General features: G+C 38.6%; 1 protein-coding gene across 1 annotated transcript in view; it reads right to left on the minus strand.

Annotated features, from left to right (window-relative positions):
* Positions 1 to 14,795, minus strand: part of MTMR7 (myotubularin related protein 7) — a 92,358-nt gene extending 77,563 nt beyond the window's left edge. The window contains exon 1 of the mRNA XM_033104450.1: positions 14,374 to 14,795. Within this exon, the coding sequence (XP_032960341.1) occupies positions 14,374 to 14,397 (24 nt within the window). The 5' untranslated portion in view covers positions 14,398 to 14,795. The remainder of the gene's footprint in view (positions 1 to 14,373) is intronic.
* Positions 14,796 to 17,135: the final 2,340 nt, after the last annotated feature.

Genomic DNA, 17,135 nt, shown 5'->3' on the forward strand with positions numbered 1-17,135 from the left:
GAAGATACACAAACGGCTAATAAGCACATAAAAAGCTGCTCAACATCATTAGTCATCAAGGAAATGTAAATCACAGCACAATGAGCTATCACTTCATGCCTATTATGAGGGTTATTAGAAAGAAAGCTGACAAGAACAAGTGCTGGCAAGAATATGGAGAAATTAGAATCCTCACACATCGCTGTTGGGACTATAAAACAGTACAGCCTCTTTGGAAAACAGTTTGTCAGTTTCTCAAGAGATTAAACATATAGCTTCCATATGACCGAATAATTCTAATCCTGGATACCCGAGAGAATTGAAAACATATGTTCACACAAAAGAACTTGTACATCAGTGTTCATAGAAGCATTATTCACAATAAACAAAAAGTGGAAACAACTCAAGTATCTATCAAATGATAAATGGATAAACAAATGTGGGTATATTCATACAATGGAATATTATTCAGCAATAAAAGGCATGAAGTTCTCATCCATGCTACAAATATGGATGAATCTTGAAAATGATATGCTAACTGAAAGAAGCCAGTCATAATGGACCACGTGTTGTATGGCTCTGTTTATATAAAATGTGCAGAACAGGAAAATCTGTAGAGATAGAAAGTAGATGAGTGGTTTCCAGGAGTGTGGGAGAGAGAAATGCAGACTGAATACTAATGGGTATGAAGTTTCTCTTGGGGGTGATGAAATTGTTGTGAAATTAGATAGATAGCAATGATGGTTAGAAAACATGTGACAAAACCCACTGAATTGTATACTTTAAAAAAGTGAATTTTATGGTATCTGAACTATTTCTCATTTTTAAAAATTATGCCACCAGTAAAAAAACCCCATATATCTAATAAGTAAGTGATGGAGTAAGAATTTAAACTCTGGGCACTGACTTCAGAGCCACATTGCTTCCCAATAGCGTGCTAATAGGTGATGTACATTTGCCAAATTAAACATAGTTGGAATTCATTCATTCATTCATTCAACAAATTCAGTCACTCAATAAGTATTTATTGAGCACTGGTTACATACCAGGAAGTATATTAGTTTGCTTTTTGCTTTTTATTGTGGCAAAATACGCACAACATAAAATTTACCACTTTAACCGTCTTTAAGCATATAATTGAGTGGCACTAAGTGCATTCATATTGTTGTACAACGATCACTACATTTCCAAACTTTTTCATCACCTGAAACAGAAATTCTACAACTATTAAGCAATAACTCTCATTTTCCTTAACTTCCCCCCAGTAAACATTATTCTACTTCTGTCTAAGAATTTGCTCATTCTAGATACGTCAGATAAGTGGAATCATATATTTGTCCTATTTTGCCTGGCTTGTTTTACTCAGCAAAATGTCTTAAGGTTTCATCCATTTTGTAGCATGTATCAGAACTTCATTCCTTTTTATGGCTGAATAATATTCCATTGTGTGTATATACCACATTTTGTTTATCCATTTATCTGTTACTGGATACCTGGATTGTTTATATCCTTTGGCCATTGTGAATAATGCAGCTATGAGCATAGGCCTACAAGCCAAGTATCTGTTTGTGTACATTTTTAATGTTTTTGGGTATACACCTAGGAGTGGAATTGCTGGGACATATGGTAATTCTATGTTTAACTTTCTGAGGAACTGCCAGAACTGTTTTCTACAGCAGCTGCACCACTTTACAGCAATTTCCAAGAGTTCAATTTCTCCACATTCTTGCCAACACTTATTTTCAGGTTTTATCGTTTTTTGTTTTTTTTTACAATAGCCATCCTAATGGGTATGAAATGGTATCTCATTGTGGTTTTTATTTGCATTTCTCTAATAGCTAGTGATATTGGGCATCTTTTCATGAACTTATTGTTGATTTATAGACCTTATTTTGAGAAATGTCTACTCAAGACCTTTTCTGTTTTGAACTGATCTGCTTGGTTTTTGTTGCTATTGTTGAGTTGTATGTGTTTTTTTGTTTGCTTTTTGAAAACAGATGCAAATAACTGAACCAGAGAAAGCAAAGCAAAGCAGGATGTTTCCCTATTGCGAAGGAACCATCCAGCGTGTCTTTAAATATTACACTCCTCTCATGCTGGAAAACGTGTTTGTTTATAGTCCGTCTTGATGGATGATGGACTGTAAAGAACAAAGATTAAACCACTGGAAACAAATATATTATTTATATATCATACAAGGTTTGACAATTAAGTTCACAAGCTTGTTGTAACAATGTTGCTAACCTTTTTTGATATCAGAAGGATTATTCATTATGAATTTGTACTAACTGGACAAACAGTTAACCAAGTTGACTATTTGGAAGCGCTGAAAAGGCTGCAAGAAAAAGTTAGATGACTTGAACTTTTCACCAACAATTCATGACTCTTGTATTACAGCAATGCACCAGCTCACACGGGACAGTCTGTGAGGGAGTTTTTAGCCAGTTTTTAACAAATAACTATATTGGAACACTCTTCCTACTCACCTGATCTGACCCCCAATGTCTTCTTTCTTTATCCAAAGATAAACGAAATATTGAAAGGAAGACATTTTGATGACTTCAGGACATCAAGCGTAATACGATGACAGCTCTGATGGCCATTCCAGAAAAAGAGTTCCAAAATTGTTTTGAAGGGTGGACTAGGCGCTGGCATTGGTGCATAGCTTCCCAAGGGGAGTACTTCAAAGGTGATCATAGTGATATTCAGCAATGAGGTATGTAGCTTTTTTTCTAGGATGAGCTTGCGAACTTAATTGTCGGACCTCATGATATATAATAAAATATTCAGTATTATTAAATAGTTCTTTAAAACAATGAAATATATAGGGAACTATAACCTCCCATACAAACATGGTTTATGAGAACACTTTTCAAAATTTCTGCTTATTGACTGGATTTATGTACATCAGACGCTTTTCTAAAGAATTTGAGACCTTTATAAAATATATATTTAAAAAATAGCCCTTTAAAAAAAATAAAAGGATGCCACTCCTGTATTGTCATTCTTTAGTTCCTTAAAGAAATACCCAGATTTTATAAAGGAAATCACCTGTGTGTCTAATAGGACAAACTCTTACGTCCCAAATTGAGCTCCAGATTCCCTTTCACCTCACTCCTTGCAATCCTCTCCTCCCCTAATTGTCCCAACCTCAGAATCCATCCTTCCAGTGCAGGGGCATAACCCTGGCATTACGCTTGCCTCCGCATTTGCTCTCCTCTCATATCTACTCCATCAGTGAATCCTCACCACTCTGCTTTGAAAACATATCCAGTTTATTCCTATCTCTATTGCTACTGCCCCTTGGTCCCTTCTTTCCATTTCTGCCTACCCTCCCACCTCCACCCCGTTTATTTTTGCCCAAGATCTTGTTAAATTTAAGTCAGAGCTCTGATCCCTTCCATGGCTCTCTTCACACCCAGAGTGAAAGTCTGACATCATCTTCCCTGCTCCCTCTGAACCCTCATGTTCCACAACTACTCCACCCCTGCTTTGCAGCCACACCGTCTTTCTGCTATTTCTTGAGGACTGCAAGCACACTCCTACGTCAGGGCCTTTGCACTAGATGCTCCTGCTGTTTTCCTTAGATATACAGATAGCGTGTTCCCTAGCTTTTTCAGGTCTCTGCTCTATTGTCATTTTTCAGGAAGACCATATTACCATCATAAGTTAAATTTAACAATCCTAACTCACTCCAACCAATATCTTCCCCCTCCCCTTGTATTTGTTATTTTCCTTCATGGCATTTTCTCCATCACACACACCCAACACATATACAGTCTATATCCCTTTAACTTGAAAGCTACTTGACAGATACCTGCATTTGTATATAAAGCATGCTGGAGTGAATGAATATGGATTCTTAAGTTCTATGACACACAACGTGTTCTGTGTACTCAAGCCACACTCCAGACAGACTTTGTCACAGTTATTTATTGTAGTGACAAAATTGAGACAAATGAAATATCAAATACTAGGGGATTAACTGTCAAGAACTATTAAGTATCTGAGATTTTAACCTGCTTGCAACAAAACAAGTTAGCCTCCCTCAGTTTCTTGATGCGGAAGGAAGACACAAGACGCCTGGGGCAGAAATCAAAGACTTTATTACTCACTGCACATGAGGAAGCATGAGCTTTATGTTCACATCAGCTCCCTATACCTTCTGAGTCTAAGAGGCAATATGGAGCAGCCCAGATGGATGCAGCACACAGAGTTTATCTCTGTCACAGATATGGAAACTTAGAGCTTACAGTTTAAGAAAAGTCAGTCTTACCAGAGATCTGCTAAGCAACCCTGACCAACCTTTGCCCCCGAGGAAAACATTATCTTTATCATCCTGGATAGAAAACAAACCTGCTCTCTGCTCCTGATAGAGAAACTATTTCTGTCTTTCAAGGTTGTTCTCTAAAACCATCCTTGAAAACACAGGTCAGAACAAAAGTGCAGAAATATTTAAGACCCACAGAGAACTGTCTCCCAACACTAAATAACTTCTTATGCATCCACACAGCGTGAGACCATGTGGTTATGACAAACTGCTTTTCAGAAGAACGTTTAATAAAGTCAGAAAAAAAATTATGGTGTGACATATAAAAGTCAGGTTCTCACACCCCAAAATTACAGAGAGAGAGAGAGAGAGAGAGAGAGAGAGAGAGAGAGAGAGAGGGAGAGAGAGAGATCTAATTTTGTTTTATATTGCTTTTCTATTTATATGTAAAGAAAAAGGCTGGCAATATATACAAAATCAACAGTAATTTTTCATGAGTGTTGAAATTGTGCATGTCTTATTTTCTTTCTGTTGTTTTGAATTGCATTTCCTGTAACATATCACTTTTATAATCAGAAAAAAGTCTTTTTTAAAACTATACATAAATTCGATGTCAAAATCACAGTGACAAACGTAAAAATGGGTAAGTTGGACTACATCAAAATTAAAATCTTTTATGCTTCAGTGGACACCATCAAAACAGTGCAAAAAAACCTGACAGGATGGGATAAGACATTTCCAAGTCATATATGAGGTCTGACAATTAAGTTTGCGAACTCATCCTAGAAAAAGTGCTACATACCTCATTGTTGAATATCACTATGGTCACCTTTGAAGTAACCCCCTTGGGAAGTTATGCAGAGATGCCAGTGCCTAGTCCACCCTTCAAAGCAATTTTGGAACTCTTTTTCTGGAATGGTCATCAGAGCTGTCATCGTATTACCCTTGATGTCCTGAATGTCATCAAAATGTCTTCCTTTCACTATTTCCTTTATCTTTGGGTAAAGAAAGAAGGTATTAAGGGCCAGATCAGGTGAGTAGGGAGGGTGTTCCATTACAGTTATTTACTGGTTAAAAACTCCCTCACAGACAGTGCCGTGTGAGCTGGTGCATTGTCGTGATGCAAGAGCTATGAATTGCTGGCAAGAAGTTTAACTTTTCACACAGCCTTTTCAGCACTTCCAAATAGTAAACTTGGGTACCTGTTTGTCCAGTTGGTACAAATTCATAATAAATAATCCCTCTGATATCAAGAAAGGTTAGCAACATGGTTGCCACAAGTTTGCGAACTTAATTGTCAGAACTTGTATATGATTAGGAATTTACATCCAGAATATATAAAGAACTTTTGCAACTCAATAATTAAAAAGATAAATAATCCAATTAAAAAATGAACACAGGGGCCAGCCCGGTGGCTCAGGCGGTTGGAGCTCCGTGCTCCTAACTCCGAAGGCTGCTGGTTTGATTCCCACATGGGCCACTGGGCTCTCAACCACAAGGTTGCTGGTTCAATTCCTTGAGTCCCGCAAGGGATGGTAGGCTCCACCCCCTGCAACTAAGATTGAACAAAGCACCTTGAGCTGAGCTGCCGCTGAGCTCCTAGATGGCTCAGTTGGTTAGAACGCATCCTCTCAACCACAAGGTTGCCGGTTCGACTCCCACAAGGGATGGTGGACTGCACCACCTGCAACTAGCAATGGCAACTGAACCTGGAGCTGAGCTCTGCCCTCCACAACTAAGACTGAAAGGGCAACAACTTGACTTTGGAAAAAAGTTCTGGAAATACACACTGTTCCCCAATAAAGTCCTGTTCCCCTTCTCCAAGAAAATCTTTAAAAAAAAAAAAAAAGAACACAAAAAATTGAATAGACACACTTCTCCGAAGAAACTATAAAAATGGTCATTAAGCACATGAAAAGATACTCAAAATAATTAGTCATTAGGGAAATGCAAATCAAAACCACGATGAATACCACTTCACACCAACGAAGATGAACAAAATAAAAGATAGACAATAACAAGCGTTGGCAAGAATATGGAAAAATTGGAATCTTCGTACATTGTTGAGGGGATTTTAAAATCGTGCAGCTACTTTGGAAACAATTTGGCAGTTCCTCAAAATGTTAAACATTGGGTTGCCATATGATTGAATAATTCCACTCATAGCCAACTGAAATTCCATTTAAGAGGAATAAAGGCATATGTCCACACAAAAACTTGTACTCACAAATTCGTAGCAGCATTATTCATAATAGTCAAAAAAACAGGAACAACACAATGTCCATCAACTGATGAATGGATAAATAAAATGTGGCAAATCCATAGAATGGATAAAAAGAAACAAAGTGCTGATACATTCTACAACTTGGATGAACCTTGAGAACACTATATTATAATACTAAGTAAAAAAAGCAAGCCACAAAAGACCATATATTATATGATTCCAATTATACAAAATGTCCAGGAAAGGCAAACACATAAAGACAGGAAGGAGTACATTAGTTGCTGGGGGTGACAGGAGGAGGAAATGGGGAGTGACAGTTAATAGGTATAGGGTTTCTTTTGAGTGATGACATATTTGGGAATTAAGTAATCGAGATGGTTGTGTAACTCTATGAATATTTTTAAAAGCACAGAATTGTATATTATAAAAGAGTTAATTTTATAGTATGTGAATTCTATCTTTGGATATATATATGTGTGTGTAAATATATATATATATTTATATATATATATTTATATATATAGTATGCACATATATATATATGCATACTATACACACACACACAAATACCAATTATTAAAATGGAAAAACATATAAATAGATAATTCATAAAAGTAAAATGGTCAATAAACATATTTTTGAAAACACATCAACCTTACTAGCAATAAAAAGTACAATGAAATAACAAGATGCTATTCCACCCTTTAAATTAGCAAATATTTTTAAAAATAATAAAGCAATGATGATACAGTGAGAAAGACACTGATTCTGAAAATTGACATAACATTTTGGGAAAGTCATTTGGCAACATATATCAACCATAAAATTCTTCATCTTCTGTGACACAGTAATTCCATATTAGGCTCTATCCTAAGGGAGTAATCACATAAGCATATAATAACTACAAAACAAGATGTTCATCATAACATTATTGTAATAGCCTCATAGGGAGATGGTTTACAGTGATAAAGACATTTTCATAAGATTAAATCAATCATATAGTCTTCTAAAAGCATGTTTTTAAAGACCGCAATATGGTAAGTTAAAAAGCGCATCCCACAAAATTGAACTGGGTGATTCTAAATTTCTAAACAAACAAATAAAAAGTTTGAATATTCATACAAAGAAAAAAAACCCGATGGAAATATACTCAAATATTAACAGTGGTTAATTTCTATACTGTTTCTAATGTAGAATCAAAAGTAATATACTTTTATAACCTGAAATTATTTGTTAAACGAAGATAAAGAAGACAGACCATTTATTGCCAATGGTATAAAGGTGGTGAATGACACAGAGAAAGTCAATCTTCTCATGCTCTATTGAGCTCTCTCTACCACAGAGAGAACTTGCAAATTAGATCACTATTTTCAAATGGGGGATATGAAATTTTGTAATTATACGTTGGTGAGTTTGACATTAATTCTAGGCAAGATTCTAAAATGGCTCCTTTAATGGAATTTTGTATGAGCCTAGAAAAGGAAACCACCAATCTGCAGGAACGGGAAGGATTCACTCAGTCATCATCGCAGACTACTCCATTTCTTTCTTTGAATGAGCTACTTGGAAAGGTGATGGAGGACGAGTTCATCAAATGGGAGATAGATGGCACCAACCTGAGAGAACTAGTCAATCTGTAACCAAAATCAAGATCCTGAGAAATGGGAGCAAGTGGCTTAAGTCCCTCAGAAGTCTTATCCACCTATCTAGCTTCTTTCTTGGATAAGATCATGGATGAGGTAACAGAAGACAAGCTCGTTAGAGAATGGTCCCATACTGAGAGGAATAGCATATGTGTATCAGGACCCAAAATCAGAATAAGGGATTAAGCAATAAGCTAAATCCAATGAGATAATATTCAACAAAGATAAGTGCAAGATACTATCATTCAAGGGAAACTGAGCTTCACAGCACAATGGGCGGAGACAGCTGAGGGTTCTCTTCCACAGTAAGCACACCAGAAGTCCATTGAGATAGAATGTGATAATAAATACAATTAAAAAATAGTTATCAAACTTTGCTCTTTCCCAATTCAACCAAACTTAAAATAATCATGTTTTTGTAACTCATTGTAAAGTAAGCACCGATATAAAGGGACTTAAAACCAAGCCACTGGTTGGTTGACAGAAGAGGAGGTGCGAAGTAATGACTTAGGTAGGAAGAAAGGGTTTGGGAGATGGCAGCATCAAACGAAATACTTGAAGGGCCATTTCCTGGAATGAGGGTTGATATATTCAGTAATATCCTAAGGAAGAGAGCTAGACCCAATTACTAAAAAGTACAGTGAGACAGATTTTGACTACATATAAGGAAAACTTCTTAACGAAGTTTCTTCTTAATGAAACTTCTTAATGAAGAGTTGTCCATGGTCATTATGAACCGCCAAGGGACACAGCAAGTTCTCTGCATCAGAAGTATGAATTTTGGGGTAGCACGATACTTGGCTCAGAGGAAATTCACACGACTCTAATCCAGCCTCTCTTGCCTGAAATGCCTCCATGTCTTCTCTGATGTGTCCAGACTCTGCTTAGACACCTTTATTCATTAAAGAGATAAACTAATTCCTCTTATACATACATGCTGAATTGTGGGAAAGAACTTCTGTATATCGAGCCAAGATCTTCTACTCTGCAATCTGTACCCTTTACTTCTGCTCTCTGAAACTATTACAAATTTGCTTAAACCCTGGGACATATGAGAGGTTTTCAAATACTGAAAGACATCATGTAATAAGAACCTTTATAAAACTGTAGCTACTCTCAGTCATTCCACCCTGGACAATATACATTAAGAAAACTATAGGAGGGACTTTAGGGGCACAAAATCCAGACCCCTAATAGTGGAGAAAGGTTAAGCAAACTATAGTCAAATGAACAACATGCAATTATTAAAACAATGAATAGGTGGATGACTTCTGAATATAAAATATATATACAAAATAACGGTAGACAAAAGTGCAATAGGATAAAAAACATTCTATTTACGACTATATAAAAAGAGCATATTATCACACATTAGAAGTGAATTTGGAGTGATACAAGTATAACTTCATACTCATTGGGTTGTTTTTCTGAGAAATTTTATAACAATAAAAATCTATATTCCCTTTTGATGTAAGCCTGTCTATTCACACTACTTAAACAATTATTTCCAAATTACTTACATCCTAGATACTATATAAATAATTCTATATTGTTGGATACATATGAAGAAGAAAGATTTAGTTGCATGATATGCAAGACGTAATCACAATTTCCTCAAAAAATTAAACATAGACCCCAGTAATTCCACTTCTAGAATACACCCAAGAGAACTGAAAAATTATGTTCACAAAAAAAGCAAATATGTGACTGTTCTTAACAGCACTGCGCATAACAACCGAAAATTGTAAACAACTTAAATGCCCATCAATTGATAAATGGATAAACAGAACATGATATAGTATCTACTGAATGGAATATTATTCTGCAGTGAAAAGGAGTGAAGTACAGATACATGCTACAACTTGGATGAACCTGGAAAACATTATGCTAAATGAAAGAAACAAGCCACAAAAGGCCACATATTATATTATTCCATTTATATGAAATGTGCAGAATAGGCAAATTTCATAGAGAATGAAAGTAGACTAGTAGTTGCCATGGGCTGGAGGAGGAAATGAGGACTGACTACAAATAGGTCCTGGGTTTCTTTTGGGGGTGATTAAATGTTCTGAATTATACACAGTGGTGATAGCTCCACAACATGGTAAATGCCTGAAAAACACTGAATTGTATACTTCAAAATGACTGAAATCGTGAAATGTTATTTGAATTCTATTTCACTAAAATTATATAGCATCACAAAATATGTATCATATACATGCTATGTATTTTACACAACATATTGACATTCACACGTACTTAACACTAGTGCTATTAAAAGATTCACAACATTGTAACTAGTCATTGGCACAGTGCACATGACACCTGGATTGCTAAAGCAAATACTAAAAACTGAAGTGCTGAAATCAAGAATTATTCATTCCTTCTATTATTCGATTATCAGTTGATTTACTGAGTGTTTTTTTGGTGCCAGGGACTGTGTTAGGTGCTACGGACACCGGGACGAACAAGATATGATCCTCACCTTCATACAGCTCCTGGTTTAGCAGGGGAGCTTGACTCTAAACAAACAACCACTCAAATAAATATAAAACTTGCAACCAGGGCATGAGGTGAAATACTGGGTGCTGTGATAGAAAACACAGGCAGATGTGTTTTAGATGAGGAATTGGGCAAGAGCCTCTCTGAGGAAAATATATTTAATCTGACAGATGGGAGATTTCGCCAGGTAAAGAGTGAGGAGAAGAGTACCCCCGGGATGAAAGGGCAGTGCAGAAATTCTGAGGCCAGAGAGCACCTATCACCTTTGAGAAATCCACGAGGCCAGTGATGATCAGTGGATAGTTAATAATGAGAAGACTGTCACCCAATGAGGCTGGGGAAGTGAACAGGAGTCCGTCCAATCCACGCAGGGCCTAACAGCCACACTGGGGAGCCTCACTTTATATCCTGGGTACGAAGGGTAGGCACCCAAGAATCTGAGCAGGGAAGAAACATGATCCATTTGGGTCAAAAGCATCATCCAGGCTCCCTCTGTGGGAAAAGGATTAGAGAAGAGCAAAGAGGAAACTAGGAGACCAGTTAGGGGCCTATTAGAGCAGTGGCTCAGATGAGGGGACAATGGTGGAAAGGAAGAAAAGACATTTTCAAGGTCTGTTTTGGAGTTTTGAAGGTCATCACATATTCTGTTTTACAACTGAGATTTACACATGTGGGGGAAAAACATGTCTTCCAGAAAGACCGAAGCACAAAACGATTACATAGCCAGACACATTATCCTTAGACACATTAGCCTCAATCCAGTACCAAACCAGATCCTACAAATGGGTCAGGCTGTTTTTAGGAGCACTGAAGCCTTTTCGTACAATTAAGTAGTACTTGAACCCAAATTATCCCTATTCTTCCTGCAGGGTATTTCTTACAGGCAGGTTCTCAGAGTGGAAAAGCAAGCCAGTGTAGTAGAAACCCAAAAGTTTACTGTGATGCATCCAGGTAGTTCCTGCTGTCCTCACGTCAACCCTACTGCAAACCAGCTTGTCCTTGCAACACTTCTCTATGGAGGCACCACTCTGGCAGAAAAATACCCTGCTTAGTATATGCTCTATTAAAGGCTTCAGTTAAACACACACACACACACACACGAAGAAATATGTGCAATGCATTCCTGATTATTCATGTGCATCTGTCTCCTTAAACTGCACTCCCGGGACTGAAGCTGAATGCAGAGGCTGTGATAGATTTCACACCGTTTACAAAGAATAAATGAATGAGTTGCACTGTAGTAGGAAAGCAACTGTACATTATACATGCATGCATTTCATTTCCTCTTAAAATAAAACCTTCCTAGCCACATGATAAATATAACTTTAAACCCACAATGGGTCAGGTAAACAAGTTTGTGTATATTCCTTATAAGCCACCCAAGACATGAAATCAGGATGTCTAAGGCAAGCTACCAATTCAGCACCCCCAGTGTATAATGCAAACAAATAATAAAGATACATCTGACCATCAATAATTACATATGTTGTAATACACGCTCTATAAGTTGTCTTGTTCTCTTGTCCATCTATGCTGTGAAAATTAGCACTTAAAAATGTAAAATGAAAAGAGACGTTGTTTACCCTTGAGGAATCATTTCATCCTTTCTATCTTTATCAGTGTTAATGGTTTCAGCTTCTTTGAGGTTGTAATTGATTGATTACATCCTGTTTACACAACTGCATGACAGCTGTCTCAAATGCTCCTGTTCCTCCTTGACTCCTTGCATGTTAAGATTCAGCTCTTCTAAGAAGGTTTTCCTCACCCTTCATGGTACAGCTCATCTTCCATCATTCTCCGCAAACCACCCCACAACCTGCTGCTCCTTGTATATATCTCTATCCATATTTACAACTGCTTCTCTTCCAGCCTGGGAGCTCTCTGATGCTTTGTGCTCCCAGGACCTAACAAGAGCCTGGCATGTACAAACGTTTCAAATGCTTGTGGCATGAAATGAATGAATGAATGAATTGGATTCACCTAACCTATGCAGTTTTATTTCCCCCCACCTGCATTACCCTAAATGTTAATTACCGTCAAGTCAATGACACTTTAGACAATTCTCCATTTCCCCACACTCCTTTCCATTTCCTGATAGAAGGGGATTTCTTATTTGAAATACTACACTGCTTAGAGGTGTTTCTAAAAAACAGTTTTAAGAATAAGTGATAATATTGCTTGCCGCTCAAGTTTACACATATGGCTTTGTACAGAGTGCGTTTGAATATGGACTAGAAAGGCCTTTACTCCTCAAATTCATATTCGATAGGAAAATGGCATCCTATCACTCTTGCTATTGACATTCGCATCACCTAGCACTCTTACAAAGGTCCCCTTCGTCATGACAAAGGAAGGACACCCTTGTCAAGGGCAGAGAGAATCCATGAGTTAAATTCATCATTCTGGAATAAATTATTTAGCACCACTTAAACCCTGAAAGCTTTGAGCCACCTACCTTGTGGTTTCTGGCACTCTGTTCTACGTTTACAATTTCCCGATTGTGAAGCAACAATTTAATTTCACCATGCAAAAGCAATACAATTTAAATTTACTGTTGGAACTGACAGGCTCTCGTAAACGAGAAGATTTATTGTTCCACTGACAAAATTATAAAGCTGCTTTTACAAAAAAAGTACTTAGGAACCACTCCAGTAAAATGAATTCTTCTTACTGGACTTAATGTATCTCCTCCTGCCAGGAGATGAATGCGATCCCTGGGGCTAAGTTCTGACTGCTCAGACTCAGCTTTGACTTAACTCTGTCAAGGGCTTAGATTTTTAATATGAGATTGTCCTGGAAACACAAGGATTGTGGTGGTAGTAACAAGAGATCGCCAATAGGCTTTTAAAATATATTCTTTCACTAGTTTAGAGTTTTTATTAGACAGGAATGTGGATCACCTTTTTTCACTCTAAATTATATAATTGATACAACTATGAGTAGGAAGGTTTGGTACAACAGTCAACGCTCCCACTGTTATTTAACTGGAATGATCAGGGACCAGTCACTTTTGAGGGGCAAAAGCTGGTGTTTGAAGTACACCAGGGAATGAATCTTCTCCCCAAAGAACGAAACAGGCTGAAAAAGGCAAGAAGACCGAAGGATTGATAATATCATTAAACCTACAGTAAATATTAATCATTTGCCCTGTGTAAGGTCCACTGTGGCATATAGCCTGATGATGGGAAAGCGGAAAAGGGACTTGGGCTGGTCTGAACCCTTCGATTTAAGGAGCTTCCTGAATGCATTCAATTCGCCTGCACATAACTCAATTCCTTGCACCTGTCATTAGGAAGGCTTGTTTCTCTTCCAACTGCTCAGAGCATCCAACAGAAAACCAAAAAGATTAAAAATAAATAAATAAATAAATAAATAAATAAATAAATAAATAAATAAATAAATAAATAAATAAAAAGAAGACAGCAGCAACCTAGTGCGGGACCAGAAGGGAGCGTTTATCAGCAGATCAGCAGCCCCACTGTTCAACAGACAATTGGGGTTTCCTCCCATCCACCCCTATGTCCACTGCGCACCCCCAAGGACAAGAGGTTCGATGCAGTAGAAGCCAAGGCTAGGCCTGCGAGGCAACAAGAGAAAGATGCGGAGGTGCACAGCGAACCAGGAGATGCTCGGGCGCCGCCTCCAGCCTCGCCCCCGGTGCTGACTCGGCCAGCGCCCAGCGGAGAAACCGGGCCTCCCAGAAGCTCAGCATCCCTCTTCCCGCTCCCTCCTCCGCCCGCGCCCGTGCCACCAACCTTGGGGGTGCGGATGTGCTCCATGATCCGACCAAGTCTACCAGGTCTTGGGCGGACGCTGCCTCACGCACCTGCGCGCATCTACAGCGGGAGGGGGCTTCGCGCTCGGGAGCGGGTGGCTGTGGGGTCTGGCTCCGCCTCCAGGTGCAGCGGCGCCCGCGCACAGCGGGCATGTGGGCACGAGGCGCCCGCGCGGCCCTAGAGCGTGCGCCTTTGCGCTTCTGCCACCTGCCCTGCCTGCCGCCTCTCTGCCTCATTTCTGGCTGAAGTCGCCAGAGCGAGAGCCGCTTGCTTCCTTGTACGAGAGGCAGCCAACGTAATACTGTGGGGCTACTGTTCCCCAACACACAATGGGGGCCTTGTGTGGGGTGTGGCCTTTTGGAGGAGAGGTAAGGAATACGCGCTGCCCCACCAGCCCATCGGCTTCCTTCCAGAGCGTCCCAGGAGAGATGCGACTTCAGGGTAGGGCCAGAAAAAAGGCGGCTACAGGCACTCCGGATCCAGTATGTCCTCTGTCTGCATATTTCAGCATGTGAGCAGCAGGCGTAGCATTCGGAATGAGGGTGGAAATAGCAGCAACACTGTTAACGCCGTGGGAGGTGCTCTATTAAGTCGAGCACCTCTCATCAACCTGCCGACAGCACGGTTGAACGGTTGGAAGAGAAGCTTTTCCTTGACACCGTGTTGGCTGCTCATTGGCCATCTTCACTTAGCTCCAACTGAACAGGAAGATATAGAGACAAGGCACCCGTTCTAAGGTACCACTTTTTCATTTACCGGATGTTAGTAACAGTAGCTGTTGCCAATTGTTAGTATTATGCCATTGGAAAAAACCAAAGAGAATGAATGCCCTCCCCCCCACACACACTTTTTCTTGCAACCCAAGTTGTAGAATGCTCCACCATAACTAAAATTTCATAAAACTGTGCTATAGTTCTTAGAGTAATATCGACTCAGTTTTTTCCCAGCTTTTACTCACCTCTTTCCGACTAGATAGTAAATTCTTTGACTGTAGCGACTGTTCTTTATCTTTTTTTGTCCAGTGCCTCGTAGGCACATTGCAGCCTTCCAAATAAATGTTTATTTAATCAATACAGTGTTACATTTTTAAGTTCTCAGATCTCCTTCACATATTTTCTGTCATTTCATCCTCCTACTGTTCAGTAAGTCAATTGGGACAAGTCCTATCAACTGACGTTTGCATACGACAAAGTTGACCCAGGGCTATAATTTATTCGTTCCTAAAGAACACCAGGAATAGAGAGTCAGGGGCACTCTGGTCCCAACTCAACACTGGCTTCTATCTCCTCATTGATAATGAGGATGATCTCAAGGTAGCTTCTGGCCCCAAATTCCATCAGTACTAGAAATCCTATCTCCATTTGGGGGGATGCATTTTGAGTGGTTTAATGATCTAGGAATTATGTTATTTCAGGACTCTTCTATCCCTGTACTGGTGGACTAATCATGAGTTTACCTGGTGAGTAATTTTTGCATACATATATTTCTGACTTGTTGCATATTAGCATATGTTTTTTTAAAGCACCCAAAAGCACTAATTGGTAGGTGAAAAGATATAAATCCAAAAAACTGAAATAACCTAATGATAAGAAAAAATTTCCAGGATTAGTTAAAAATATGCATCTTCCATTAACCGTGGCTATAAAATCACCATTAGGTTAAAATATGTCAAGAATTATATTCCAATTTTAGGATCAATTAACATACAACAAACTGAAATAAAAGAACAATAGGGAAAGAAATCTCTATAAGTAAACACTTTAGCTTGAGCTAACAGTTTTCTGAGGAATCCTCCTTGACTTGTCCCTCTGCCCTGGTCACTATCCAGGTTGTTAAACCACAAACTATGTTGACGTTAGACAGCCATTCTGCACTTTCTGGTACTTACACTGCCTCATATCCCCAAGTTTCACTTCCTCTCCGAACCACCACCCAGTGAGGTAGAAGAGATTGAACGAAGCAGCAAGAGTTGGAAAGCAGTAAGGTGAAGGGACCTAGGGTACATTGAAATGGCTGACTATGTTGATCTTAAGTAGGGCAAAAAGTGGAACTAGTCATTTATTTACTTAAGAAACATTGATATTAATTAACTGATGGTCATGCCCAAGGTATGATAGCAGACACTGGGAGATTGAAGGGAGACCCAGTGAAGAGTTCCATGATTGTGATATAACATCTCGGTATAACACCAAGGAAATGAAAAGTAAGCTAAGATGGTACAGGGCATATGGAAATGCCAAAAAAAAAAACCTCAAAGAAATTGATCTACTGTCTATTTTTTCCATATTATACAGAAAATAATGGATAGACTCAGGTTCATACACTTAGTTCTTAAAGGTTGATATCTGGTGCGTCTGGAATGAACCATAGGATATTTAGATGGATGCTGCATCTCTGAGTCTTTCCAGAGCAGAAATCTCTCTATCTGGCCTCAGAACCAAGAAATGAGAAGGGAGAAAAAACTTATTCTTCTAATACTACATAATTTGCTCATGGATTTACACCAATTTTCTACCCAGAAACTGGCTATTTTTCTTCAGCATGTGTTAAACCTGGGTAGAAAATAAGTATATTTCAACAAAACTATTTTCACCATCAATCAAAATATCAGACAATGGGGTTAGTACCTAGTTACCTGCATATTCATCAAATGACTTCCCATTGCCAAGGGACATCATGGCTGTCCTCATTTTATCATTAGTGTAGCAGATTTCATTGATTTTGACCTTTGTGAAAATGGT

The sequence above is a fragment of the Rhinolophus ferrumequinum genome, chromosome 4 (assembly GCF_004115265.2).
Source record: "Rhinolophus ferrumequinum isolate MPI-CBG mRhiFer1 chromosome 4, mRhiFer1_v1.p, whole genome shotgun sequence".
Taxonomy (NCBI): Eukaryota; Metazoa; Chordata; class Mammalia; order Chiroptera; family Rhinolophidae; genus Rhinolophus; species Rhinolophus ferrumequinum.